Source organism: Tamandua tetradactyla, chromosome 1, assembly GCF_023851605.1.
Source record: "Tamandua tetradactyla isolate mTamTet1 chromosome 1, mTamTet1.pri, whole genome shotgun sequence".
Classification (NCBI taxonomy): Eukaryota; Metazoa; Chordata; class Mammalia; order Pilosa; family Myrmecophagidae; genus Tamandua; species Tamandua tetradactyla.
The window spans coordinates 29,016,503-29,042,787 of NC_135327.1; the positions used below are offsets into that span (position 1 = coordinate 29,016,503).

At 45.7% G+C, this 26,285-nt stretch overlaps 1 protein-coding gene across 1 annotated transcript; it reads right to left on the reverse strand.

The window, feature by feature from the left end:
* Nucleotides 1–66: 66 nt before the first annotated feature.
* Nucleotides 67–14,617, reverse strand: FAM210B (family with sequence similarity 210 member B). The gene is made up of 3 exons (XM_077113537.1): nt 14,382–14,617; nt 2,674–2,849; nt 67–2,466 (listed from the first exon to the last, which is right to left on the reverse strand). The coding sequence occupies exons 1-3, from the start codon at nt 14,565–14,567 to the stop codon at nt 2,250–2,252; spliced, it is 579 nt and encodes a 192-aa protein (XP_076969652.1). The 5' UTR covers nt 14,568–14,617; the 3' UTR covers nt 67–2,249.
* Between the last annotated feature and the right edge of the window lie 11,668 nt (nt 14,618–26,285).

Sequence of the window (26,285 nt, forward strand, 5' to 3'; positions counted from 1 at the left end):
TATCTCCTTGTAGCACACTAATACACTGGTCACAATCAGGGCTTACGAGAATAAAAAGACACAAAATTTACAAAGATGTTTATTTGTTTCATAGAACTTAAATGGTTCACTTTGTCAGATAAAAAATTAGAGGTGAATAATGGCTTGCCTTTTAAAAATAAACGTTTTGGGTTCCATTAGAACGATATAAATATAAGCAATTTGTACATCTTGCTGGTGAATTCACATAAGCTCTATTTCCCTGATCCTTTGACATCTCATTCTCTGTCTTTACTGTTTTGACTACTGGCATGGGAGTGGAATGGACTTGGGGTTTAGAAGATCACAATATGGCTATCTGGTACAATAGTTGCATTGCTTGTCCTTCTGGTCCACTCCCATGTCTTCTAATTAAGAGTCAAAGTTTAACATTTAAACTTAAACCTGTAGGGGTCAGAATTAGCTTTTTGTGCATAGGCATAACTAGGAAATTGAATGGTAGGGAGGGTGGTGTAGAAAGTGGTTAGGACCCTGATGCAAACAGATTACCGATTAAACAACACAGGATGAGCCTAAACTGCTCCAGTCCTTGTAAGGACTAGTAGGCATCTTGTTCAGAGGCACAGGTGTCCTTGGAATTGAGTTCCAGAAGGCTTAAATCTGTAAAACCTTTTGGTAATGTGCCAGATTGCTTGAAAAGAAAAATTACTCTTTAAAAATCTTGCAAGTGGAGAACTCGTCTCCTCAAAGATTCTTTTAAAAGTTAATGAAAAAGGGCGGTGCAGTGGTGGCTCAGTGGCAGAATTCCCACCTGCCATGCCAGAGACCCGGGTCCGATTCCTGGTACCTGCCCATGCCAAAAAAAAAAAGTGAAATAACTGAATGATGTTGGTTATGGGCTCACTATGGAGCTGTCAATGGCCAGAAAAAACAGGAGGGTCAGTTCACAGTTTCTTTAGTTTTCTGAGTGGCCCAAACGTAATGTTTAAAAAATTTTGTTTTTTTTTAAAGACTGAAGAGCCAGAGGGACAAAATACAACTCTGTCAACCATGGCACAGGGCAGAACTGGTTAAATCGGGGCTTCCCAAAGTGTGGAACTAGAGCCCAGGGTACGGCCTGGGGCAGCATCTAGTGATGCTGAGTCACACAGGAAGGAATTCCTTCTCACCTGCCTGCTCTGACTTGGGAGTCTCAGCTGGGGTCTAGCAGTGCTTGAATTTCTACACTTAACTAATTTCCATAACAGAGAGGTTAGGGGCCTCAGGTTACTTACCAGTCATGGGGCAAAACTGGCTCAGAATTTAATTACATTGCCCCCCCACCCCTCTTTCCTGCCAACTTATTTTATAGTTGCCTTCCATTTATAACAAGTTATACTAATTTTCCTTTATGGGGGGTGACAAAATTTTTTACAAACAATTTTAAGTCAAATATGGGCAGCTATACAATTTGTGATGGTAGTTCTGAGATATGAATTTTGAGATACAGAGGATTAAGCAGAGGTTGTCTCAGCTTTTCATATATGCAGTATCTAAATTCCTCTGTGGATATGGGTGTCGGGAGCCAAACTACTGGACAAGGTTCCCAAATTGTACTTAATCAAAAACAAATGACTCTAACCTACTTCAGTGAAATATTAGGATATCCCCGAGAGGTCCTGTCCTGGCCACATTTTAAGGTGTTTTGGAAGCACAGAAATACCTATTTTTTTAGTTTCCCCCAAACAAGTGTAATGAATGTCTAAAATGTTGATTCTAATTTAGATCCTGATTACATATTGTCAAGTCATAAATATTGCTTCTTTAATTGTAGCACTAGCAGCTGCTTTGCAGAATATTGCATATTAAACCACAGGCAGCCTGGAAAGGGAATTTTAAAACAACCTAATTAATCATTGCTCTTTCAGAACCTGAGCAAAGATGAACCCCTGGGGTGTCTACAGACAGACCCTCACCAATAATCTTTCAGAGGGAATACTTGGTAGGCTGACAGTTTTGTTTGAGATAACAGCTCATTTCTGATGTTTTGCTGACATTTTAGAATAGGGATATGTGCCCTGTGATGAACAGCATTAGCAAGATGGATAAAACAAAAAGTGACAGTTATTCAAAACACCTGAATTTTGCTGGCAAAGATGAAACATCCGTGAGAAGGATAGAGCCACTAACCTCCCACCCCCATTCCCCGCATCAACCCATACTCCTAAAACCAAGCCAAAATATGGAATATGAAAAAAATAGGTTGTCCGTGCCCACAGTTGAAGAGTTCATCAAGGCTTTGCAGCTGGAGGTTTAAACAAGCCCACTTTCCGAAAATACCTGACAATCAAGGGCACAGAGACTAAGGTAATGCTGACCCTTACTGGGGCAAACAGCTTGTGGATGGCATAGGCCACCACAAAGGTACTCGTGCCTGCTGCCATTTTCGACTGTACCAAGGACTCTTTAAATCCAAGTTTCACCAGGACTGCAGACATGTCCACGCCACTGCGGGGAAAAACCAAGAAAACGATTGTAGCAAGGGTATTGAATTAAGAAGTCAATCTGTCTGAGATAAATGACAGTATTTTTGAAAATGCAAATGAAAGTCGCTAGATGAATAAAAGGTCTTAGAGAAAAAGCAAAAGCTCTTATTCACAGAGAATCTTACATGACAGCAAAAAAATGAATATTTATGACTCTCAAGACTCTCACCTTGAAATAACCATGTAGAATATGCCCAAGGAGATCAATGAGATTCCGATGTGCAGTGACACGCCAACAGCTCCATATTCTTTAAAAATCTTTTTCAGCTGCTGCGACTTGCTTTGCTTTCGCTCCTCTGTGTTATTTCTCTCCTTACCCGTGGTCTCAGTGATTCTGCTGGGCTCCTGTGCATCAACCAAAGAGGGGACACCATAAGGCAGGAGTGACAGTCCGTTCTTGGTTGTTCTGAGTTGAATCATGCCCCCGAAAAGATAAACTGAAGTCCTCACCCCAGTACCTCAAATGTGACCTGACTTGGAAATAGGGTCACTGTAGGTGGGATGAGTTAAGTTAAAATGAGGTCATACTGGAGTAGGGTGGCCATTAATCCAATGTGACTGGTGTCCTATGGGAAGGGGAGACAAAACCAAGAAAAGCAGAGAGAAGACAGCCAACAGGGATTAAAGGCTGGGATTAAAGTGCTACAACTGCCAGCCAATGAACACCAACGACTGGCAAACCACCAGCTGCCAGAAGAGGCAAGGATTCTCCCCTACAGGGTTCGGAGGGAGCGTCGCCCGGCCAATCCTAATTTCGGACTTCTGGCCTCCAGAATGTGAGATAATACACTGTGTTAAGACACCCAGTTTGTGGTACTTTGTTATGGCAGTGCTGGGCCCTAGACAGTGGTCACCCCAGCTTTGATCCTCAGGCAATGTTATCCTCTCTTACCTACCCACTGAGAGGCCCGTTAACCTCTTTATTAGTGAGGCTGGACTAACATCATCAGCAGAATGAAAAGCAGGATCCTAGCATCCCAGATTTGTGGACAATCATGATAATTTATTGAGCACTTTCCCTGAGCCAGGTGATCCTCTAGATGCTTTCTCTCTCTTCACTGCTGCATGTAAGCCTCATGACAACACTCTGAGGCAGACAGGATTATTTTTCCCATTTTACAGGAAGACGCACAAGATCTTGGCCCAAAACCAGCAAGATGAGAACCCAGGCCATCAAGAGTTCACAAGTCTGAGCACATGGTACCTATGCTAGTCTCCAAATAAAAAAGGACAGTGTGAAATAAATGAAGCAAAAGCTCAAGATTTGCACCCAAGATCTGAACTGATAAAGAGAGGGCTGATTCCAGCTAGTGTACTAACTGGGTGTCATGGTCAGGTTCATGTGTCAACTTGGCCAAGTGGTGGTACCTGTTTGTCTGGTTGGGCAAGTGCTGGCCTGTCTCTTGCGATGAGGACATTTCATAGAATTAAATCATGATCAGGTCAGCTGCATCCACAGCTGATTTCATTTGTAATCAGCCAACGGGAGTGTCTTTTGCAATGAGTGATGCTCAATCTAATCACTGGAAGCCTTTTAAGGAGGATTCAGAAGAGACAGGCTCTCTTCCAGCTTCGGCCAGCGAGCCTCTCCTGTGGAGTTCGTCCAGACCCTCCATGGGAATCATCAGCTTCACAGCCTGCCCTGCAGATTTTGGACTCTGCATTCCCACGGTTACGTGAGACACTTTTATAAATTTTATATTTGCAAGTGTTTCCTGTTGATTCTGTTTCTCTAGAAAACCCTAACTAATACACTGGGATCTGCACAGAAGTAATTCACTGCATGTGGCATCTGTTAATATTTTTCGAGTACCTATAGGGCCTATAGTACCTATAGATGTTAGGAGGAAACACCTCCACCATTACTTGGATTAAAAATAAAATAACTGTTTCTTTATTTTTTAATTAATAAATACATTTAAAAAAATAGCCACTTCTTGATAAGGCCCTTTTAATCACATGATAATTTCTTTAAGTCTAACAACAATCTCCACAGCTGATTCAATAGACTCTATCTGGGTCAGTTAGCTTGTTACTGACTTTGCAACTGTATCTCATCATTCTTATATTTGCAGAGAGGCTGCAGCAGAGCCACACTTCAAAGGCAGAAGGAAGAATGTCAGTCCAACGCTCCCAGGTGGTAAGGTCGGCAGCCTCCAAACCCAATGTCTGTGCACTGGCACACCAAGGCCTATCTGAGCTGGAGGGGAACCTCCTGGCCTTGCCTCTGATTTGGGGTGGGGGTGGGGGGCTCTGAGCACGTGTTGTGTGAAGCCTGAGATACTAGTTTCTTATGAGCTCCAGAAGCTGCAGCTGCCAAGAGAGCTTTTCTGTTGTACCTAGGCCCAGGCACTCAACCCTGATTTTACCTATCTGGGGTGAGATTTGGGCACTGGGATTTGTTATCAATTCTAACAGGATCATGCAGGGTTGCCAGGTGTGATGGCTAGGTTTTGGTGTCAGCTTGACCAGATGCTCAGTCTTTTGGTCAGGCAAGCATTGGCCTGTTACTGCAAGGGTATTTTGATAAACCAGAAGGCTGGTATATTAAATCATCAGTCAGCTGATTGCAGCTGTGGTGGATTACACTGACGCTCAACTAAGGGCATGTCTTCCACAAGAAATAATCTAATCAGCTTGGATTTTAGCTGATCAGTTGAAGGCTTTTAAGGGAGAAGAATTTTCACTGCTTCAGCCAGTGAGCCTCTCCTGTGGATTTTGTCGAAACCCTTCATCGGAGTTGCCAGCTTCACAACCTGCCCTACGCATTTTGGACTCATGTATTCCCATGGTTGCATGAGACACTTTTATAAATCTCATATTTACAGCTATAGTCTGTTGGTTTTGTTTCTCTAGATTACCTTGACTAATATACTGGGTGTGATGGTTAAGTTCTGGGGTCAACTTGGCCAAGTGATTATGCCCGGTTGTCTCATCAGGCAAGCACTGGCCTGACTACTGCTGCAAGCGTATTTTGCGACTGGTTGATAAACTGGAAGGCTGGTGTATTAAATCATCAGTCAGTTGATTGCATCTACGGTGGATTACATCTGCGATCAACTAAGGCATGCCCACAAGGTGATAATCCATTCAGTTGAAGGCTTTTAAGGAAGAAAGGATACTCTTTCACTGCTTCTTCACGAGTAAGCCTCTCCTGTGGATTTTGTCGAGACCCTTCACTGGAGTTGCCAGTTTCACAGCCTGCCATATGGATTTAGGACTCTTCCATTCCCAAGGATGCATGAGACATCTTTATAAATCTTATATTTTCGGATATCTCCTATTGCTTCTGTTTCTCTAGAGAACTGACTAGTACACCCGGTAAGCCCCTGCTTGCCTCTCCGACCATTTCAGTGTACTTTCCACTCTGGCTCTCCTCTTCCTCACCCTGTCCCCCACCCACTGAGTCCCCTGTCTGGGGCACTCCCCATCCAACTGACTCCAATTCACATTTCAGATGGAAACGCAAATGTTACCTCCTCCAAGAGGCCCTCTTTGATCAATCTAGCTGCAACTGCCACCTTCCACCATAGCAATTTTCTATAACATCGCTCTTTTAGTTTGCTAAAGCTGCTAGAATGCAACACACTAGAGATGGATCGGCTTTTAATAAAGGGATTTATTTAGTTAAAAATTTATAGTTATTCAGAGGAAAGGCAGCTAGCTTTCATCTGAGGTTCTCTCTCACATGGAAAGGCACACAGTAACATCTGCTGATCTCTCTGGGCTTCTCGGTTCCAATGGCTGTCCCTGGGGTAATTCCTTTCTGCATCTCCAAATGTCTGGGCTGAGCTGTGAGTGCTAAAATGAGGTATGCTAAGCTGCTAAACTATCTTCTGACTTCTCTTTTTTAAGCCTCCAGCTAATTAAGTTAAATCTCACTCATTGTGGAATGCATGCCACAGATGTAATTAGCCATAGATGAATTTTGCATACTGATGATTTAAGTCCACAGAAACAGAACAATGGTGCGTCATCACAGGCCTACCTGACACCTGAACCTAATGACCACAGTCATCCATTTCCTTTATCACAGCCTGTACATCTGAAGCAGTCTTATTTCATTGTTTGCTATTGGCTCTTCCCCACGGAATGTGTGAGCTCCAGGCTAGGGACCTCTCTGCTGAAGCCTTGGGTCCAGCCCAGTGCCTGGCCCACAAAAGGTGAATGAATGAGTTGGAATCTGATGAGGGGTCTAGGGTGGGGGATGGGTGGAGAAGTAAGGGGAGAATTTTCAAATTTTACATTTTAACAGTGTGGGCATTTGCTGCATGGAATGTATTCTTTAGAAGTGCAGCATGCCCCTCCTTGTGGGATCCTTTCACCGCCTGCCGTCCTGCTCACCCTCACTCCATCCTCCCTTCTCATTACTCCCACCCTCCATGCTCCAGCATACATCCTGCCTCTCGGGTGCTGTCCCCTCAGCCTTGCCTACAGCCCCGGGCCCCAGCTCCTCTCCAATCCCCAGGACTCGGTCAGTCCCCCTCTCGGATCAGGACCTTGCCCCAGGCAGAGGCCACTAGTCAATGTGCTCTCAGGTGTCTAATTCAATTTGCCTCCTGTTTCTTCTCTCCCAAATGAGATTCCTTTCTTGTTGTCTTTTTCCAGACCACGACTGCCAAGAAACACCCTGGGTTGCAGGCAGGGACTTAAAACACCAGTGAGGAGCCCCTGGAACAGGTCTCATCCTAAAAGCAGAAAACTTGTGGCTCCTGGCCTAAAAGGTATGCTTGAAGGGTACAGGGGCCATGACTTTAGGGGAAAATACATGGAAAGGGTCTGCCAGCAAGCAGCCCCTCAGTTCTTTCTACAACTTACGCAGTGTCTCTACCCAAGGGAGGGGCCTGGGAGCCAGGTGGGACCTCAGCCAGGGTCCGGCTCCACCCCCACCCAGACCGGGGACTTCCAGGTTTGCAGCCACGGAGGCCAATGTCAACGGCCCAGGCAAAGGATCCAGGGTGGAGCCCCGTCCGCCAGCCTCCTCCAGCCCGTCCCCGTTCCTTTCCACCAGCCAGATCCTTCATGCCACTAGGACTCCTGTCCCTTTCCCACCCACATCCGATCCATCAGCAACCCTGGGGGTGGCTTCCACCTCGTATCTGGATTCCCACCCCTTTTTACCTCCTGCTGCGACCCTGTGTAGGCCGCCTCCTCTCTCACCTGCAGTAGTGCCGCAGCCTCCCACAGCCCCCGCAGCCTCCCACGGCCCACCGTCTAGTCTCCACTCAGGGGTCACAGGGGCCTATTACACCCCATTGGAGCACAGTGCCACCCTACTCGAAACCCGCCCGGAAGCCACAGAGCCCCCTGCCCCAGCCCGACCCCACCCCGCGGCTCCTCTCTCTCTTCCCATCCCAGCTGTGCTGCCACTGCAATCCCCTGTGCCAGGACTGCATCCCCCCAGGTACCCTCAGGGCTTAGCCTCACCCTTCAGGGCTGTATCGAATGAGGCCTTCCCCGACCACCGTCTTTAAGAGGCCCCCCCTTTACACTCCCTGGCCTGTTACACTGTCCTCCCTGGCGTTCCCACCCTGAAGTCCCACAGGTTTATTGATTTTCGTTCTCAGACTTGAAGGCCACCCACCCCCTGCTGCATAACTGTGTGTGTCTTTCGCTGCATCACCTCGAACAGGCCCCGGCAGTCAGGGGTCCACAGTGAGCCGCAGACGCGGCTTCTGCATCCCCGGGGGAAGGGTCTACCCACGGCGGTAACTACTAAGGTGGAGCTCTTTGATAACAGCTTTATTGACAATGTAATTGACATACCTCAAAGCTCCCCTATTCGAGCGCACAGGTCAGTGCTGTGGTGGGGGACAGTCCTAGCGCGGCTGCCGCCTCTCCCTGGGACCCACAAATACCTCCTGTGCTCTGAACCAGGTGTGTTGGCCTGGGGGATAAAAGAGCACCCCCTAGTAGATAAGGGGCCTGTGGGGAGCAGATAAGGGGCCTCCTGTGCACAGAACCCCTCCCCATGCAGGCCATGGATCAAGGCTCTTGGCTATGGGAACCCACGCCCACTAGTGAAGCGGACTGCGCCTCTTCTCTGTGTGAGTTAGATGTCTTTCCACCAGACCCTGAGTGAGTCGCACTTTTGCTGGCGACCCTCCACCTGCACTGCAGTGGGCCGACATCTCTTCAGGTGTCTCTCTAACTGACAAATAGGCTTTGATATATTTCTGGTTGTGCAATTACCATAATCTAATTTTAGAACATTTTTATTCCCCCTAGGAGGAAACCCCATATCCATTAGCAGTCATTCCTCATTACCCCTTCCCGCTGGCCCTGGCAACCACTAATCCACTTCCTGTCTCTACGGATTTGCCTTTTCTGTACTTTCTTGAATCATACAGTGTGCCCTTTTGTGTCTGGCTTCTTTCACTTAGCATAATGCTGTCCTGGCTCATTTTTTGTTGACATCTGCATCAGCAGTTCATTCCTGTTCATAAGAATTTGATTCAATTGAAATACACAGTCAACACTTTTAATATTTCACAGGGTAGGCTGGGTACCTCAGCCCACCTCCCCCCTTCCAAAGGAATGTCCACTCTGCCCGGAAGAGCTGCAGCCCTTCTGGCCAGCCCTGGGGAGGGGAATCTTGGTCGTCCTTGCGCAGCATCAGGCCACATGCCGACTAGAATGATGATTAGCAGTTTAGGTCTGGAGAAGATAAGCTGTGGCTGTTGCATGTTTGTGGAAGATAAGAAGGCCACAAAGCAGACCTTTCCACCATCTCCCAAAAAGAGCCAAAGAGCCAACACTGTGAAGGTCTGCATTCTGGGCAAGGCAAAGAGGGGAGTAGAATTCATCCTTGGATTAAATGTGCTCAGAATCAGCCTTAATTTCCAATCACACACAACAGCCACTCACTTGTTCCCCCTTCCGAAGTCTGTACAAAAGTCAAGTTTATTAGTTAGAAGAGTTTTTCCTTATTTCCCCACTAAGACCGTTTTTGTTCCCAAGGTATAGCTGAGGCTAGAAAAAGACAAACCAACCAACCAAAACCTGCAATTATATCTCTCAATTTCATTAAAGCTTCTCAGTCCAGGAGTATTGAATGTCCAGACAACAGGGATGGTTTGGTGCTCTGAAGCTGTACGTACCCCAGAAAAATATGTTCTTAAATGTAATCCATTCCTGTGATATACTCACAGGAACCTATTGCAAGTAGGGTCTTTTGATAAGGCTACTTCAGTTAAGGTTTGACCCACCTCATTCATAATGGGACTTAATCCTATTACTGGAATCCTTTATAAATGGAATGAACACACAGAGAGAGAGAGAGAAAGAGGAGAGAGAGAAAGCCAGGGAAGCAAGAAGCTGAAAGCAACAAAACCTGAAAGAGAAGGGCGAGACCAGCAGAAGTTCTCCTTGACAAAGGAGCCAAGGATCACAAGAGACAGTCTTTGGGCAGAAGGCACTGTCTTGATGATGCCTTGATTTGGACATTTTCACAGCCTCAAAACTGTAAGCTTGTAAGCTAATAAATTCCCATTGTTTAAGCTGAACCATTTCATGGTATCTGATTTAAGCAGCTCAGGAAACAAACAAAACAGATGGGGATGAGCAGTGTTCCATCCCTCCCATTTAGCTTTTTCTCTGAGTTATTTCAGAGTTATGAAAACCCTTAAAAATGTAGGGGGAAATATTTGGTTATGGTGTTCCAAAGATTAAATTCCGATAGGTATAAAGCACAACACTTTTTTTTAAGATCTAAGGCAAGTCGCCTATGTCCTCTTGTTTTAGTCTGCCAATGCAGCCAGAATGCAATGCACCAGAGACGGATTGGCTTTTAACGAGGGGATTTATTTAGTTAAAAATTTATAATTCTTCAGAGGAAAGGCAGCTAGTTTTCATCTGAGGTTCTCTGTTACATGGAAGGTTAAAGTGACATCTACTGGCCTTCTTTCCTGGCTTCTGGGTTCCAACGGCCTTTTCCATGGCAATTCGTTTCTGCATCTCCAAGCATCTGGGCTGAGCTGCATGCCAGTGCTGAGATGAGGTGTGCTGAGCTGCTTGGGCTGTGCTGTGCTGAGCTCTCTTCTGTTCTCTTTTAAGCCTCCAGCTAATTATATTAAACATTACTCACTGCAGAAGGTACCCCCCCTTAGCCGACTGCACATGTAATCAGCCATAGATGAATTTCACATGCTAATTATTCACGGGCATAGCAACAGAACTAGGCAGCATCACTTGGTCAAGTTGACACCTGAACCTAACTACCACACCTCTTGACAGGCTTTTATTTTGAGCCAGGTGCTGGGCTAAGCACTTTAACAGCACCACTTCATAGAAATCTTCAAGACCCCTGGGCGGGTGACCCATGGTTACTCCCATTTTGACAGCTGAGAGAGACTGAGGTTCAGAGTGGGGAAGCAAGTGCCGGTGGCAATGCTGGGACTGGGTGCTGCGCTTGTCACCACTGTGGCACAGGGCCTCGATGTGCTCGTCACCGCTGTGGCGCAGGGCCTCGATGCGCTCATCACCACTGTGGCACAGGGCCTCAGAAATGATCAGACGGCCCCGCTTCGTGTCCTGTAAAAGTTTCCAGGACATCAAGGCATGCTGGAGCGGAGGGCAAGGAAAACCGCATCAGTCTCCATTTTGTGAGCCAGCACATTCATCTCCTGCTTTCTGTGAAGACTTCTGAGGTCTGGCGGCCACCACAGCCAGAATGTCTGCTTGGGGCTGCAGTTCCTGCTGACAAATGTGCCCTGCCCACCTTTGAGCAGCTGCTGAACGTGCTGTGTGTGTGCAGATGGGCGAGCCGCCAGCCACAGGGTGCTGAGAGATGCACCATCTCCAGACCAGCCCATGTGCCAAACAACGCTTTGAGGCTGATGATGTGAATAGGCCTTATCTTTTTCCACCCTTCACCCAGGGCCCAGCCAAAATTATGCCCCCTTCTGTCTGGTTCCCAGGACCAAGGCTGCTGTCTCGGTTAAGGAAGCTTTTCTTTTCAATGTCTATTTTGGCAAACGGCCTCGGGCCAAAACAGAAAATCAAAAAGGCAGCCAGACTTCCAGCTACCCTGGAGGTATATAACAATAGTAAGCATCCTCTGAGCGTGTGCACTTAGATAAAATGCTTCCATTTACTGTGCATGTGTATGACACTCCCAATCCCCAGTATTTATTAAAACACAAAGTATTGTATTAGGAGAGGCAGGAGGGGTTGACAAATGAGCCAAAGACCCTGCCCACAAGGTGCTCACATAATTTGGAGTGATACCTATTTTCATTTCTTCAATAAATCACATTCATAATAAACACTGTATTATGTTGACTTTGTACCACTATTCTGAGTGCTCTGAAAATATTTAATCATATAAATCCTCACAACAACCCTGTGAGATGGGCACGGTTATCAACCCCACTTAACAAAGAGGATGTTGGAAGGCCGGAGAGATTGAGTAATTTACCAAGAATCATACCAGTTTTTACTGGCAGAGTGGAGATTCAAACCTTCCCCCCCGACCCCCGGGGTCTGGTTCCAAGGTCTCTGTTCTTTCTTAACTAGTAAGCTGCACATACTCACCAGTGTCCACTCTGTGCAAGGCACTGCTCTAGGTATCAGGGACAGCAACAAACAACACAGAAAAACCCTACCCTCAAGTTGCCTGTGAGGGTGGGAGGAGGGGGCAAGTGACAGAAAAGTAAAATGTCAAGGCAAATGCTATGGAGAGAAATGAGGTAGGGACAGGAGACAGGGAGGGCTAGGGGGAGGGATGCTGTAAGTTTCCATCAGATCACCAGGGAAGGCCTCCCAAAAAGAGCATTTGAGGAAGAACTGATGGAGGGGAGGGGGAATGGGGGCTGAGAGAGTTCAAGTTCTTGGCCCAACACTTACAGCTGACGTGGGCAGGCTGGTTAATACAGCACAGCATAAGGCTAAGGGAAAAGGCAGGTTTCTCCCTGGCCACACAGCCCCCATCCTGTTTTGAGCAGAGACCTCCTGCTGAAGGCAGAGCTGGTGTGCCAGCTTACTGAGCACTTAATGAAATGTCTGGCACCTTTGGAGACCTTAGCTGGGCACTGCACACTCCTGCCTCCCAAAGACAAAACGGGGTGCCTGAGGCTAGCCAGAAACAGCTGGCAGGGGAGGTACTGGGCTCTGGCCAAAGTCGGGGCCCTCCCTTCATCTGCTCCCAGGCGGCGCTTGGGCACAGTTTTCTCAGGGAGATGAATATCTTTTGTCCTAAACTAATGTTACATTCTAATCCCACCAGCTTGGACTCTGCCCCTTTGCTAGAGAGCAGGAGAAAAAAGGACAGATTACAGGGCCCTGCAACTTTATACATTTACTGTGATTATAATAACAATCATAGCTAACATGATTTTAGGATGTACTGGGTGCTAGGAAGACTCACTATCTCATTTTACACTCACACTCTATGAAGTATGAATAATTAACATCCTACTTTATAGACTGGGAAACTGAAGCATAGAGAAGCGAAGAAATTTGAATAATGCCACTTAGCTAGTGATGCACTAAGACAAGAATCCAGGCGTCTGAGAACATGCTCGTCACTACTGAACATACACACACACATCAGATGTCAGGGCTTGGGCTGGGGACAAAGCTGACACGCCCTGCCCTCACTGCCTGACGGGAGATAGTTCCACATAATGAGTACAGAGAAGACCCACATCCATGGTGCCGAGAGGCCCAGCAGAGGTAGCCCAAGCACCACCGCTGTCAGGGAAGACTTCCTGGAAGAAGGGGCAGCTGGACAGAGCTGCAAACAATCACCAGGAGGCAACCGGCTGTGTAGAGAAGGTGTCAGACCCATGAAGATTCTCAAACAGACTTCAGGATTTAAAGGTCCATGTGCTGCCTGTCAGTAGAAGGCAGCAAAGGGTAGGACACATGGTAAGGGTATGGGTCAAGTCCTACTCTGCTACTTACTGAAAATGTTGTGGAACATTCAGGAAGCACTCACTCCGTGTGCGGCACTGTCTCAGTATTTGGCCAACATTAGCTCACAGAACTGTCCCCCAAATTCTTTCTCAGAAGGTGCTATGTTCAGCTCCTTGAAAGCTCAGGAAAAGGCTCAGAGACTTTGGATGCTTTGTCAGTGCTGGTAAATGGAAGGCCGGGTTCTGTTCCAGGCAGGAGAACTCCAGAGTCCAAAGCTTTAAGCACTCCCCCAACCCAGAGTGAGTGTCCCAGTTTGTTATTTTTGTCTCACAGGCATAAACTTGCTCTTTCTACAGATCAGCTGCCCCACTATTGATCACTATTTTTACTTTAAAGAGAGCCACTTAAAAAAAAACTGTAACAGATTTTTCTTTTAAAGGACAGCTCGTATTAATTACCCTTCTGAATTGAAGCCAGTTTTCACTACATACATGGAAGGCAACCAAAAGGAAATCTAATGAAAGAACACAACACTATAGATTTCTTGCCCGAGTCTTGTTCTCAAGCCTCTTAGCTGGTAGGACAAAAAAGGGAGTAGCAGCAAGTGTTCGGGGGCGTTAAACAGAGGCACCCATTCGAGACTTTCTCCTTGACATTCAGTGACTTGAAAAGCCAGCGACACCGAAGGCCATGCAAGGAAGTCAACACCAAGTCGAGGCCCCACCTACAACCCTCTCTTTGAACTCCCACGCTTTGGGAACCTGGGGCTTTACTGCGGACTGTGCGACCTTGCGCCCACCACCAGACCCCCCGATCCTCAGGTTCTCTGGCTGTCCCCCGGATGGATCGCTTCCTTGCTTGTAGGGAGTTGGGGCCGCGTGAACCTTGTAGGTGGTCGGTCTGGGGAGCTGCAAGTGCCAAGCTCCCTTTGCGGCGGAGGTGGCCGGCCTTTGGCCCCGTGCTCTGGCGACCAGGGGATCGGGGCGCTCTAGGGACCAGAGTGGGGGCGGGGAGGCTTACCTGGCGACTGCAGCAGTTCCCACAAGCCGTGCGCAGCAGCCGGGCGTCGGGCCCCGGCCGCAGCAGGGGCAGGGCCAGGGGCGACGGGGCGCAGGGGACGGTGATGCCCAAGATCCAGGTGGCGCGAGGCCCGACCCGGACGCCCACTCTTCCCGCAGGGCCCAGCAACGCCAGCACTCCAGCCATGGCGCGGCGGCGCAGCCTTCCGGAGACAGTCTAGTGGGAGGAGGGTGGGGACCGAGCTGCGCGCCCTTCCCGTCCCGCCCACCGGCCCTGCCCCGCCCCGCCCTCCGGGAGGCCCGCAGCCACGGCCAACTGGGCGGGAGTAGCGGTGCGCGCACCCGCGTTGGCCCCGCACGCGGCTCCTCCCCTCCGGAGTTTTCGCACAGGGGGTAGTGGGCGGGGCTGGAGGCTGGGTCTCGCACCTCCGGAGTCGGAGTCCAAAGCGGGCTGGGCGGGGTGCCCGAAGCTGGAAAGCACCCGTCCCCTTGGTACCACCCACCGGTCCCATTGTGTGTGTGTGTGTGTGTGTGTGTGTCTTTTGTAGGTTCTCCCAGGGGCCTTGGGTTTCCACCTTGTGGGCCCAAGGGTTTATGCCTGTGGGTTTCCCTACAGAGATAGGTGAAACCTGAAAATTTTGCAGATATGTTTGTGTGTTAGCTCAAAAGAAGAGAAGAAGTATGAGAACTGGCATGAAAAAAGTTTACTTAAAAGGCCTCTAAAGGACCCCCAGACATTGTTGGTGTGAATGCGAAGTGGAACATACTTTGGCAGTTTCTTAAAAAGTTAAACATGGCCTAATCGTGAGATTCAGCAACTCCCCTCCTAGCTTCCCAAGAGAAATGAAAACTCACATTCACACAAAACCTTTCACAATAATGTTCAGAGATGCGAATGCTCATAGTGGGTTTATTCATATTAGCAAAAATCAGGAAACATCCAAATAAATTTCCACCAACTCAGGGTTAGATAAACTCGTGCCACAACTTGACAGTGGAATATTATTCAGCAATTTTTTAAATTAACAAAACTGCTGATACATGACCCTCAAAGGTGTTATGATAAGTTAAAAAAAAGCCAGGCAAAAAACACCACACATCATAGAATCCATTTATATGGAATGCCCAGAAGAAACAAAATTATAGAGACCTAAAACAGCTCAGGGGTTGACTGGAGATGGGACTGGGAGATGGGATTGACAGCAAACAAGGGAACTCTTTGGGGTGATGGAAGTATCCCAAAACTGGCTTGTGGTGATGGTGGCTCAATTGTATAAATTAAGTTAAACATCAACCTGTAGACTTAAAATAGGTGAACTTTATGCTCTGTAAATTATACTCTTGTTTAAAAATATTATGTTAATCAACTGCAATTCAACTCAGCTAAGCTCATAGAAATCATATAGAATGCATGTGCATTTTAATATTTTATTAAAGTTGGTGAGATGGAGTTACAGCTCTATAAGTAAGACGGTCTGCAGAAGGTCTAAAGCAGCGTTGGATACAAAAGCATCTGTTTAAGTGTGTACAAGGAGGTGGTGGAGAAGAGTGAATAAGATTATAGGCTTTCATCTGGCCCTTTTCAAGTGCCAGCTCCAGGAGTAGCAAGCTGTGTGTTCTGGTATTAGTGGCTCAATCTCTCTGAGCCAGCTGCAGTCTTCTCATCTATGAAATGAGGATAATAATATTCTCCACCTCATGGGATTATGGGTAGAATTCTTTGACACAATGCTTGTACAGTCTCTGGACGGGGTCTTTGGAGTTGGAGTTGGGGCTGCCGAATGGCAATGAGGGGGTAGGATCTGGCTGATGAGCCAAGGTGATGAAGTAGTTCTACTTATGTGCTCGCACCTGGATGCACAGGGTCTGGAGGCTTGCCATTGGTCACGTACCATGGCCATGACTCAATTGGATGTTGTTCCCAAGAGCCTGAGCTCCTGCTGCAAAATGACCCCAACAAAGAAAAGGGCATTCAGGAAACCAGTCTCCTGCGGGGGGAATAATGATTCCAGCTTGAGCCAGCAGGGAGCATGACCTATTTAAATGAGTGAACACAGATAAAGATACAGACTAGTTAGAAAATGTCTGGCATGGTGGGGTGGAGCTGGGGGTGGGGCTGGTATCCATTGTTCAAATGATTCGAATTTTGGCAAGGGTTAGGAAAAGAATTTTCCTCCTGTGTTCTAGTTTGCTAGCTGCTGGAATGCAACACACCAGAGACGGATTGGCTTTTAATAAAAGGGGATTTATTTTGTTGGTTCTTCAGAGGAAAGGCAGCTAACTTTCCACCGAGATTCTTTCTTACATGGACGGCACAAGATGGTCTCTGCTGGTCTTCTCTCCAGGCCCCTGGGTTCCAAGAACTTTCCCCGGGGTGACTTCTTTCTGCATCTCCAAAGGCCTGGACTGAGCTGCTAGTGCTGAGATGAGGAATGCCGAGCTGCTTGGCTGTGCTACATTGCACTCTCTCATTTAAGCACCAGCCAATTAAGTCAAAACGTCACTCATTGCAGCAGACATGCCTCCTAGCCGACTGCAGATGTAATTAGCAACAGATGAGATTCACCTACCATTGGCTTATGTCCACAGCAACAGAACTAGGTGCCTTCACCTGGCCAAGTTGACAACTAATCTAACTACCACACTCCTGTTACTGATGTTTTCTTCAGGGCGTTCCCTTGGGCCACAAAAGTTTCCACATTCAGCAAATAATTATAATGGTAATAGTCACAATTCATACTGAGAGTTTCTTCATGGCAGGTGCAGTTCTAAGGCGAATTTACATGTGCTCACTTATTTATCCTTCCAGCACCCCCCCTGGGTAGGCAATATAATAATCCCCATCGTAATAGTGAAGAGGTCTAAGGCTCTGAGATTAAACGAATAACTGGCCTGAGTCTCACGGCATGAGGAGTTACTGGTTGCTTACAGACTCCAGTCAACTCCGGTCTCACCTCTTTCAGGCCTCCCGACAACTCTGAGAAGAGCTATTCTCTTTACCTGGCAGACTGAAAGAATAAGGTTCAAAATCAAGGTATTCCGACACACTTTTACATGGGGATTTCTATTGCTGTGGTTATTATCCAACCCATTCCAATTAGTGGCAGATTATCAACCACGATAACAGTCGTGATAGTAGCTAATGTTCTGTACCAGGTGTTGTGTGAACACTTTGCATGATTATCTCATTTTAATTGTCAAATAATCCTAAAAGATAAATTCAGTTCTTGTCTCTGTTTTACAGCAAAGGAAACCTTGGCTTATTTTTACTAGAGGAGTTGTAGATTTACAGAGAAACCATCCAGGAAATACAGAGTTCATATACCCACCTGATTACTTGTTTTGTTTTATTAGAACAATTGTAGTTTCATAGAAAAGTCATGCAAAAAGTACAGAGTTTTCATATCCTTTCCTCTCTCACACACATGGTTTTCCCTCTTATTAACACCTTGCATGAGTGTGGTAACTTTGTTACAATTGAAGAAACAATTTTATTATAATTATGCTATTAACTTTAGCCTACTGTTTACATGAGCGTTCACTCTCTGTGTTGTACAGTTCTATGGGTCTTTTAAAAAAAGTTTTATATTAGTAACATATATACAATCTAAAACCACATTCAAATATATAATTCAGTGCTGTTAGGGTTGTGTTACCACAACCACCGTTACCAATATTTCTCCATCACCCCAAATAGAAACTGTACAAATTTAAGCATTAACTTCCCATTCCTTCCCCCACCTCCACCCGCCCTGGTAACCAGTATTCTAGATTCTGACTCGAGTTTGCCCATTCCAGTTATTTCATATCAGTGAGAAACATAGTTATCCTTTTGTAGCTGGCATGTTTCGCTCAACATAATGCCTTCAAGGTTACATAAGAATTTTTAGCATCAATGGCAGCTGATACACAGAACTGATAATAAGAAAGATAGGATAGGGTTTCTCGGTAATCAGTGTTTCTTAGAATGATATTGACATCTTTCTGCATTCCAAGGAAGTTCTAGTTCAAAGGGAAAAGGGTGGCCTCTCGGGGCTGTCAGAGTCCAGGCTTACTCAGTAGTAGATAGAACGTGCTTGCCTTACACTTGCTTTGTGTCTTGTTGAACTCCCACGCATCTGGGTCCGCTGGAATTCTGTTCTCATGGAGTATGATGAGTGATGTATGTGAATAGGGCATCAAGGAACCTAGAGGACACGCCTACTGTGTGGGTCCCCTCTGCTCCCCTGTGTGCTCGCCAACATGTCAGACTTCACTTAAGAAGCACAAAGGCAAAGACAAAATTGTTACAAATTTCAAGATGGTGACGGTAGAGCATTAAACCAGACAAGGGACCTTTCTGAACACAGGTTAAATGCCCATGGGACATTGCAAACCTTGAAATCCCAATTTCAGGAGGCCTGGGAAGACTGTGATAGAACTCGGGGACAGGGAGAAATGCTACCGTATTTTCTGAAAAGTATTAAACAATTTAAAATGATGAACGCATAAAAAGAGCACAAAAATACATATTTAAGCTTCAAGGAGGAAATAAAATGAAGACCTGTGCCCCACCAGCTGGATCTAGAAAGCTTATTGCCAGCATGGAATTCCCCTGAGTAATCTCCCCATCCCACCCCACCCAACATGGAATGACCCTAAATTTTGTGCTTATCGTGCTTTAATTCCTCTTTATGGTTTGCATTATTGCATTCCTAGGCAATATATTGTTTATTTGTGCATCTTCTTGAATTTTATTTATATGGACTTATACTTTAGGTATTTTTTGACTACTGGCTTTTTCATACCCAGAGTTAAGTGTGTGACATTCAGCTGTATGGGTGCATAATGCTGTCATTCATTCATTTTCACTGCTGCTTCATATTCCATTGTATGGATTTAACACAATTTATCACTTTTCCCTGTAGATGGACTGATTTCTTTCTTTTCTCTTACAGACAATATCACTACAAAACTGTGTCCTGGTTTGTAGGTACAAGAAGTTTTTCTGAGTGGGATTTCTGTCTATAGGGTTTGTGCATATCCAACTATACTAGATAATGCCAAATTGTTATCTAAAGTTCTTGATCCAATTTGTATTCCCACTTAGAGCTCCTGTTGCTCCATATCCTTGGCCGTATTTTATCTTTCCTTATTGAAAATCTGTTTTGCCAAGCAGACTCTTGTCACTTGGGTGCTGTTAGTTTTCAGTGGCTGCTGTAACAAAGTACCACAAATTGGGTGACAACAGAAATGTATTGATTCTAGAGGCCCAAAGTCCTAAGCGAGGTGTTGGCAGGGCCACACTACAAGAATCCTTCCTTGCCTCTTCCAGCTCCTGTTGGCTCCTGACCTTCTGTGGCTTGTAGCGACATAACTCTATTCTCTGTCTCTGTTTACATGTGGACCTCTCCTCATGTCCCTGTGTCTTCTCTTCTTATAGGGACACCTGACATTGGATTTAGGGCTCATGTTTACTAAGTATGCCTCATCTGGATCTTAGTTACATCTGCAAAGACCCTTGTTTCCAAATGAAGTGGCCCTCTGAGAATCTGGTAGATATCAATTTGGGGTGTGTGCTGGTTTGAAAGGATTATGTACCCTAGAAAAGCCATGTTTTAATCCTGATCCAACATATGGAGATAGCCATTTCTTTTAATCCCTGTTTAGCACTGTAGGTTGGAAGCTTGATTAGATCATTTCCATGGAGATGGGACTCATCCAATTGGGGGTATTAACCTTTGATTAGAGGGAGATGTGACTTCATCCATTTCAGGTAGGTCTTGACTACTTTACTGAAGTCCTTTAAAAGAGGAAACATTTTGGAAAAAGCTTCAGAGCCACAGAGCCCATGCAGCCAGAGACCTTTGGAGATGAAGAAGGAAAATGCCCCCAGAGAAGCTTCATGAAACAAGAAGCCTGGAGAGAAAGCTAGCAGACATCACCATGTTCACCATGTGCCTTTCCAGTTGAGAGAGAAATTCTGAATGTCATTGGCCTTCTTGAACCAACGTATCTTTCCTTGGATGCCTTAGATTGGATGTTTCTATAGCCTTGCTTTAATTTGGACGTTGTCACAGCGTTAGAACTGTAAATTTGTGACTTAATAAATTCCCCCTTTTAAAAGCTGTTCTGTTTCTGGTATATCACATTCTGGCAGCTTGCAAACTAAAATAGGGGGAGACACAATTTAACTCACTACAGGTGCCAAACAATTTAATCATCAGACCTAAGTCCCGCAAGTGCAGGGTTTTAAACCAGGAACTAGTTCTCACACACTTTTATGTCTTTAGCCCCAGCACAGGGTCAGTAGGCACCAAGCAAAAGTTCAGTAAATGCGTGTTGAATGAATTATTCCTCCAGCTAAGGCGCACCAGGCATTTCAATGTGCCCGGAACGATCCTAAGCACTTCAGACATGTTAGCTCATTTAGTCTTCACTGCAACCCTGTTTGATAGCCGTGGGATCCCCATGTTATAGAGAAGGAAGCGAAGTCTACATAGATTGGGTGGCCTGTCCCAGCAAAGGAGTCACAGAGTCACTCTGAAGTCAGGCAGTCTTTCTTCCCCCACACTGCTCTGTGCTGGTGCCGCTCTTCTGTCTGGAAGTGCACCCCAAGGACTTCACCAGTCAGCCGAGGCAGCAGGCATTGCCTGGCTGTGTGGTAACGAATCCCCTGCAATTTATAAACCAGCTCCCAGCGCCTCACCGGTTGACCGGCATAACCAAGGATCCCTGCAGGGGGCGCTGTGGTCCTCGCCCCGAGGGCTCTCTCCAGCTGCTCTCCGGGCTCATTCTTGTCTGAGCTTTTCCTGCAGCCTCGGAGCTGTCTGTCCTGCTGTGGCGGGGAGGGACCCACGGAGGGCCGGGGAATTAGCCGAGAAGCGGAGCCCAGAGGGCAGGGGTCCCTGTCCAGGAGAGTCGCCAACCAACATCAACCCCTACGCGGCGCCCTCGTCGTCTCGGGGACTTGGGAGACCGCGGGAATGGCTTTTCAGGCCGGGGGACTTTGCTTGTTCCACGTCCCACTCAGAACAGTATCAGCCGCGCTTCACTGCGCGCTGGAACTGGCTACATCATTGCAAACAGCCTGGAAACGAAATGGCTGAATGAAGTATTGAATTTTCCCATTAAGAAATGAATTAAAGTTATAACGGTCGATGGGAAGGATTTCTTCCAGATAATGTTGAAAGGGAAAAAAAGCAAATAAAGAAGAGAATAATTTAGCCTGGAGCTAAATAATGGCGAAATGGCTTGTATACACACGTGTACATATATAGATCAGTTTAGGACTGTATGAGAACCCAGCCCTGACTAAATGGATGATAACTAATCTTAGGCTTGATAACTAAATATTTTGGCACTCAAGTGGCAAGAATCAGTTTGGCAAAACAAATCTCAAATAAGAAAAGGTAAAGTATGGTCAAGGACACGAAGCGATAGGAACTTGCTTATACTCCTTGTTGGAATATAATTTGGGACAATATGAAAGAGCATATATTTTTTCTGTGTGAATAAAAAACCGAAATGAGCAAGGAGTTCAGCGCATAATGAAAATGTGGGGTCCCGTCTTAAGAAATTATTGAAAATTTCAAGATGGCGACAGCTGAAACCAAGTATGTCTTGCACGCTGAGACCTGGGTGGGTGGCTCGCCTTGGGGGCCAGCCCTGCTGTACCCTGGCCACAGGCTTTCCTCCTGAGCTCATCCGGTCCTCACACCAGGCTGATGAGGAAGAAATATGGGCATAATCCATCGTGTAGATTGTTTAATAATTATAAGCTCTTAGGCATGATTATAGGTTTCTTTGGATGGTGGGACACAACACAAGGACACTGAAAAATAAAAGGCAAAGTCTTGACTGCTCACCATTCCAAAGGAGAGAAAGCTGCCATGTAAGACCTTGCAGGGTTTGCATCTGGGAGAGGGTTATAGCAGGCTGGAACTGGAGGTGGCAGCTTAGGTTTGGCAAGCCAGGTGGAGTTACCTAAGTTTCAAGGGTTCCCCCTGGACTGGCTAAATTGAATAATTTCTTGGGTTCTGAGCTCCAGGGCATAGGATCTGTCCTTAATTGTTTAATACTTGGTTCCAGAGTATTTAGGGAAAGTGCAAGGTGGTCTTAAGGGGAGTGGCTGGGGTATGGGGCTTAATCAGCTGCTCAAGGAGAATCGACAGGCCTCTGGCCAGAGCCTCAAACCTGTGTAAAGAATAAGAAAACTGAAGTCTAAAGGGGCTAGGTAAACTGGCCAAGGCCATCCATCTGGTGAGTAGCAAAGTCTGTCTGAATCTACCATCTCCACTCTTAACCAGCACACCAAGCTATGCTCATGACAATAGCTACAAATATCGGGTCTTCCTATGCACCAGGTGTTCTAAGCTTTTTGCAAAGAATAACTCATTTAACCTTACAACAATCCTCGCAGGTAGGCTGGGTTGCTTTTATTACCAACTAGGAAACAGGAGCAGAGTTAGGGTAGCTTCCAAGGTCACACAACCAGGGAATTGGATTCAAACTCGTTTCTGCCCAGCCAAAGTTTCAGCTCTTAGCTACTATGTACCCTGATGATTTAGTGGGTGCTTTGCTTAGAGGTTTCAGAAGGTGTTCTTCACAGTGAGTGGTCAAGCCCTGAGCCTTAGGCTTAGATCCTAGCTCTGCTCACCATGAACTGAGCCCATTTCCTGTAACTCAGTTTCTTCATCTGCAAAATGGAGATGAGCATAGCTACCTCGCTGGGCTTTCTGAGGCTTAAGCAGCACAGGAACAGTCTGTGAATGTGGGTGGTGCACGAGGACAGCTGGTGTAATGCTGGCCGAACCTGAATTTAGGGAATTTTTTTGAGGAACACTCAGAGTCTTGGTGCTGAGGGAGTGGTGGAGCGGAATGAGTTCCAAGACCTTAATTCTCACTGTTTAAGTTCTCTTAACACTGGATGCCTGCTCCTCTTCCCTACCTCCTGTCCTTTCCTTTTACCTTAAAAAAATACATTTGTTCGTTTAATTTCAATTCTTTATCAAATAACCCTACATTTACGTAATTTTATGTATGAGAAGTACTCCTGTTGCAGTCAGTGCCTAGAACACCAAGAGCCTAAGAGCACTGGCAGAATGAATAAATGAATAAAATGGGATGCTTGCTTTTGTTAAAATGCAGGTTCTTTCCTTTCTTTCCCCTGCCTCCCTGTTTGTTTTCTTGGCTCCCTCCTCCCTCTCTCCTTTTTGCCTCTTTTCTCCCTCTACTTACCCCATTGGACACTGCCCCCAGCCTCCTCACTCCACTAAGAATTTCGTGTTCTTCCATATTTTTTCTATTATCACATAATCCTATATAGATTTATTTACATACTCATATACATATTAGGTGGATTTAATTATGTACCCCCATTTAGATGTGTTATCAGTCTTGACCTGCATTTCTGTGGGTGTGAACCCATCCTCAACAGGATCTCTTGTGGATGTCAATTTAGTTAAGGCGAAGCCCAAGGAAATGAGTGTGAGCCTTCATCTGGTTTACTGGAGTCTTTTATAAGCAGAAGAAATTCAGACAGAAGAGAAAGCTGCCGGGAGGAGCTGGAAAAGAAAGAAGAGGATGTCACCATGTGCACTGCCTTGTGACAGGAAGCCAAGGATCAAGGATCTCCTGGCAGCCAGCCCCAGAGTACCATGTCATTGGGGAGAAAGTCTCTTCTTGCTGACACCTCGATTTTGGACTTCTCCAAGCCTCAAAACCGTAAACCTATACAGTGCCATGTTTTAAGCCAACCTATTCATCAAAGTAGCCTGGTAAACTAAGACACATGTATAGCAGCTGTTTCGTCATTGTTTTATAAAAATGGATAACATTATGCTGTTTCTCATTTTGCTTTCCCACTCAACATAACCTGGTGGAAATCCTTTCCACCAACTGTTATAACTTTAATACATTCCTTGATGTGAAAGTATAATTGTTTATTTAGTCCCTCTTCTGTTAAAAGACATTAATTTTATTTCTCTACTAACAAGGTGATGATAAAGAGTCTTGTTCTTATGCCCCTGTGAACCGGTACTTTATTTATATGGAGTGCATGTCTAGGGTAGAATTGCTAGAGATATTTTTTTTATTCTAAGAGATGTTGCTCAATTGTTATCAAAAAGCACTTTACGAATACTTCACTATTTATCTGAGAATACCCTTTCCTCCACACCCCCACCAATGGTTATGAAACCTATTTTTTACTTTTTTCTGTCTGATGGATATAAAGTACTATCTCATTGCTTAAATTTGCATATCCCTGATGTATTAGTTTTCCTATTGCTGTTGTGACAATTTATCTCAAATTTAATGACTTAAGACAATTCAAATGTATCATTTTCCGGTTCTGAAGTTCAACATGGATCTCTGTGAGCTAAGGTGAAGGTGTCAGCCAGGTGCATTCCTTTCTGGAGGTTCTAGGGGAGAATGCAATTCCTTGTCTTTTCCAGCTTCTAGAAGCCACCCACCTTGGTTCATGGTCCCTTCCTCCATCTTCTAAGCCAGTGATGTTGGACCATACCTCTGGTTCTCCCTTCTAATTCCTTTCACCACTTTTAGGGACACGTGGATAATTGGGCCCACCTGGATAATCCACGATAATCTCCCAATCCTAAAGTCAATTGATTAGCAACCTTAATTCTATCTGCAGCCCTAATTCCCCTTTACCTGTAACCTAAAATATTCACAGATTCTGGGGATTAAGATGTAGACACCTTTGGGGGAACCATTATTCTGTTTACCACATTTGACTTTCTTGTATATTGTAGCATCTTTTCATGTTATAGGCCATTTGGATATTTTTATCTGTGAATTTTCTATCCATATAATTGTGCTTTTCCAAAAAATATTTTTTTAGTTTTTGTTGTGAACTTTGTAACGCATATATTTTTCCAGATCCACTGATGTCTGCCATGCAAAACTTTTTATTGGTTATGTAGTCAAGGCTAGTCTTTTACAATGTCTAGATTTTCAGTTTTGAGCTTCTCTGTGTCCAGGAACTAAAAGCAGAAATTGCTTGAAGACAGTTATTGTCCCTATATTTCACACAATCTTAAGCAGGTTGGGGAGACTATTCCAGATGTCTTAGAAGGAGAAAGCCAGAGAGGCCAGTGCCTTTGGGAGGCAAGAGGCAGGAGCAGCAAGAAAGGAGCCGAGGGTTCACCGTGCTCAGTGGGGAAATGGGACCAGTGGGTCCTTGAGTGGTGGGAACCAGCGTTTCCTTTCTGCTCTTTACCCACCTGTGTATGGTACATCTTCTTGGGGCAAGGTGTGTGTGTGTGTGTGTGTCTGTCTGTCTGTGTATGTGTGGTGGTGGTAGTGGGGGGCAATGCTGGACTCTGGGTACCTGGATGGGATATTTTTGGAATGTTAACTGATCTTAAAATTATAAGATTTCATCATGAAATATTTTATAATACAGATAAAATATGACATTGTTCTAGTTGGCTAGCTGCCAGATGCAATATACCAAGAACAGAATGGCTTTTATAAAGGGGGAATTTAACAAGTTGCTAGTTTACAGTTCTAAGGTCGAGAAAATGTCCCAATTAAAGGAAGTCTATAGAAATATTCAATCTAAGGCATCTGGGGAATGATACCTTGATTCAAGGAGGCCAGTGAAGTTCAGGGTTTCTTTCTCGACTGGAAGGGCACATGGTGAACACGGCATCAACTGCTAGCTTCCTCTCCAGCTCCCTGGGAATCGTTTTCCATCTCCAAAAGTCTCTGCTTTGTGGTACTGCAGCATTCTCTGCTCTCTCTGAATCTCCTTCCTTCTCCAAAATGTTTTCTCTTTTATAGGATTCCAGTAAACTAATCAAGATCCACCTAGAATGGGTAGAGACACGCCTCCACCTAATCCAGTTTAACAACCACTCTTGATTGAGTCACATCTCCAGGGAGATAATCTAATTACAGT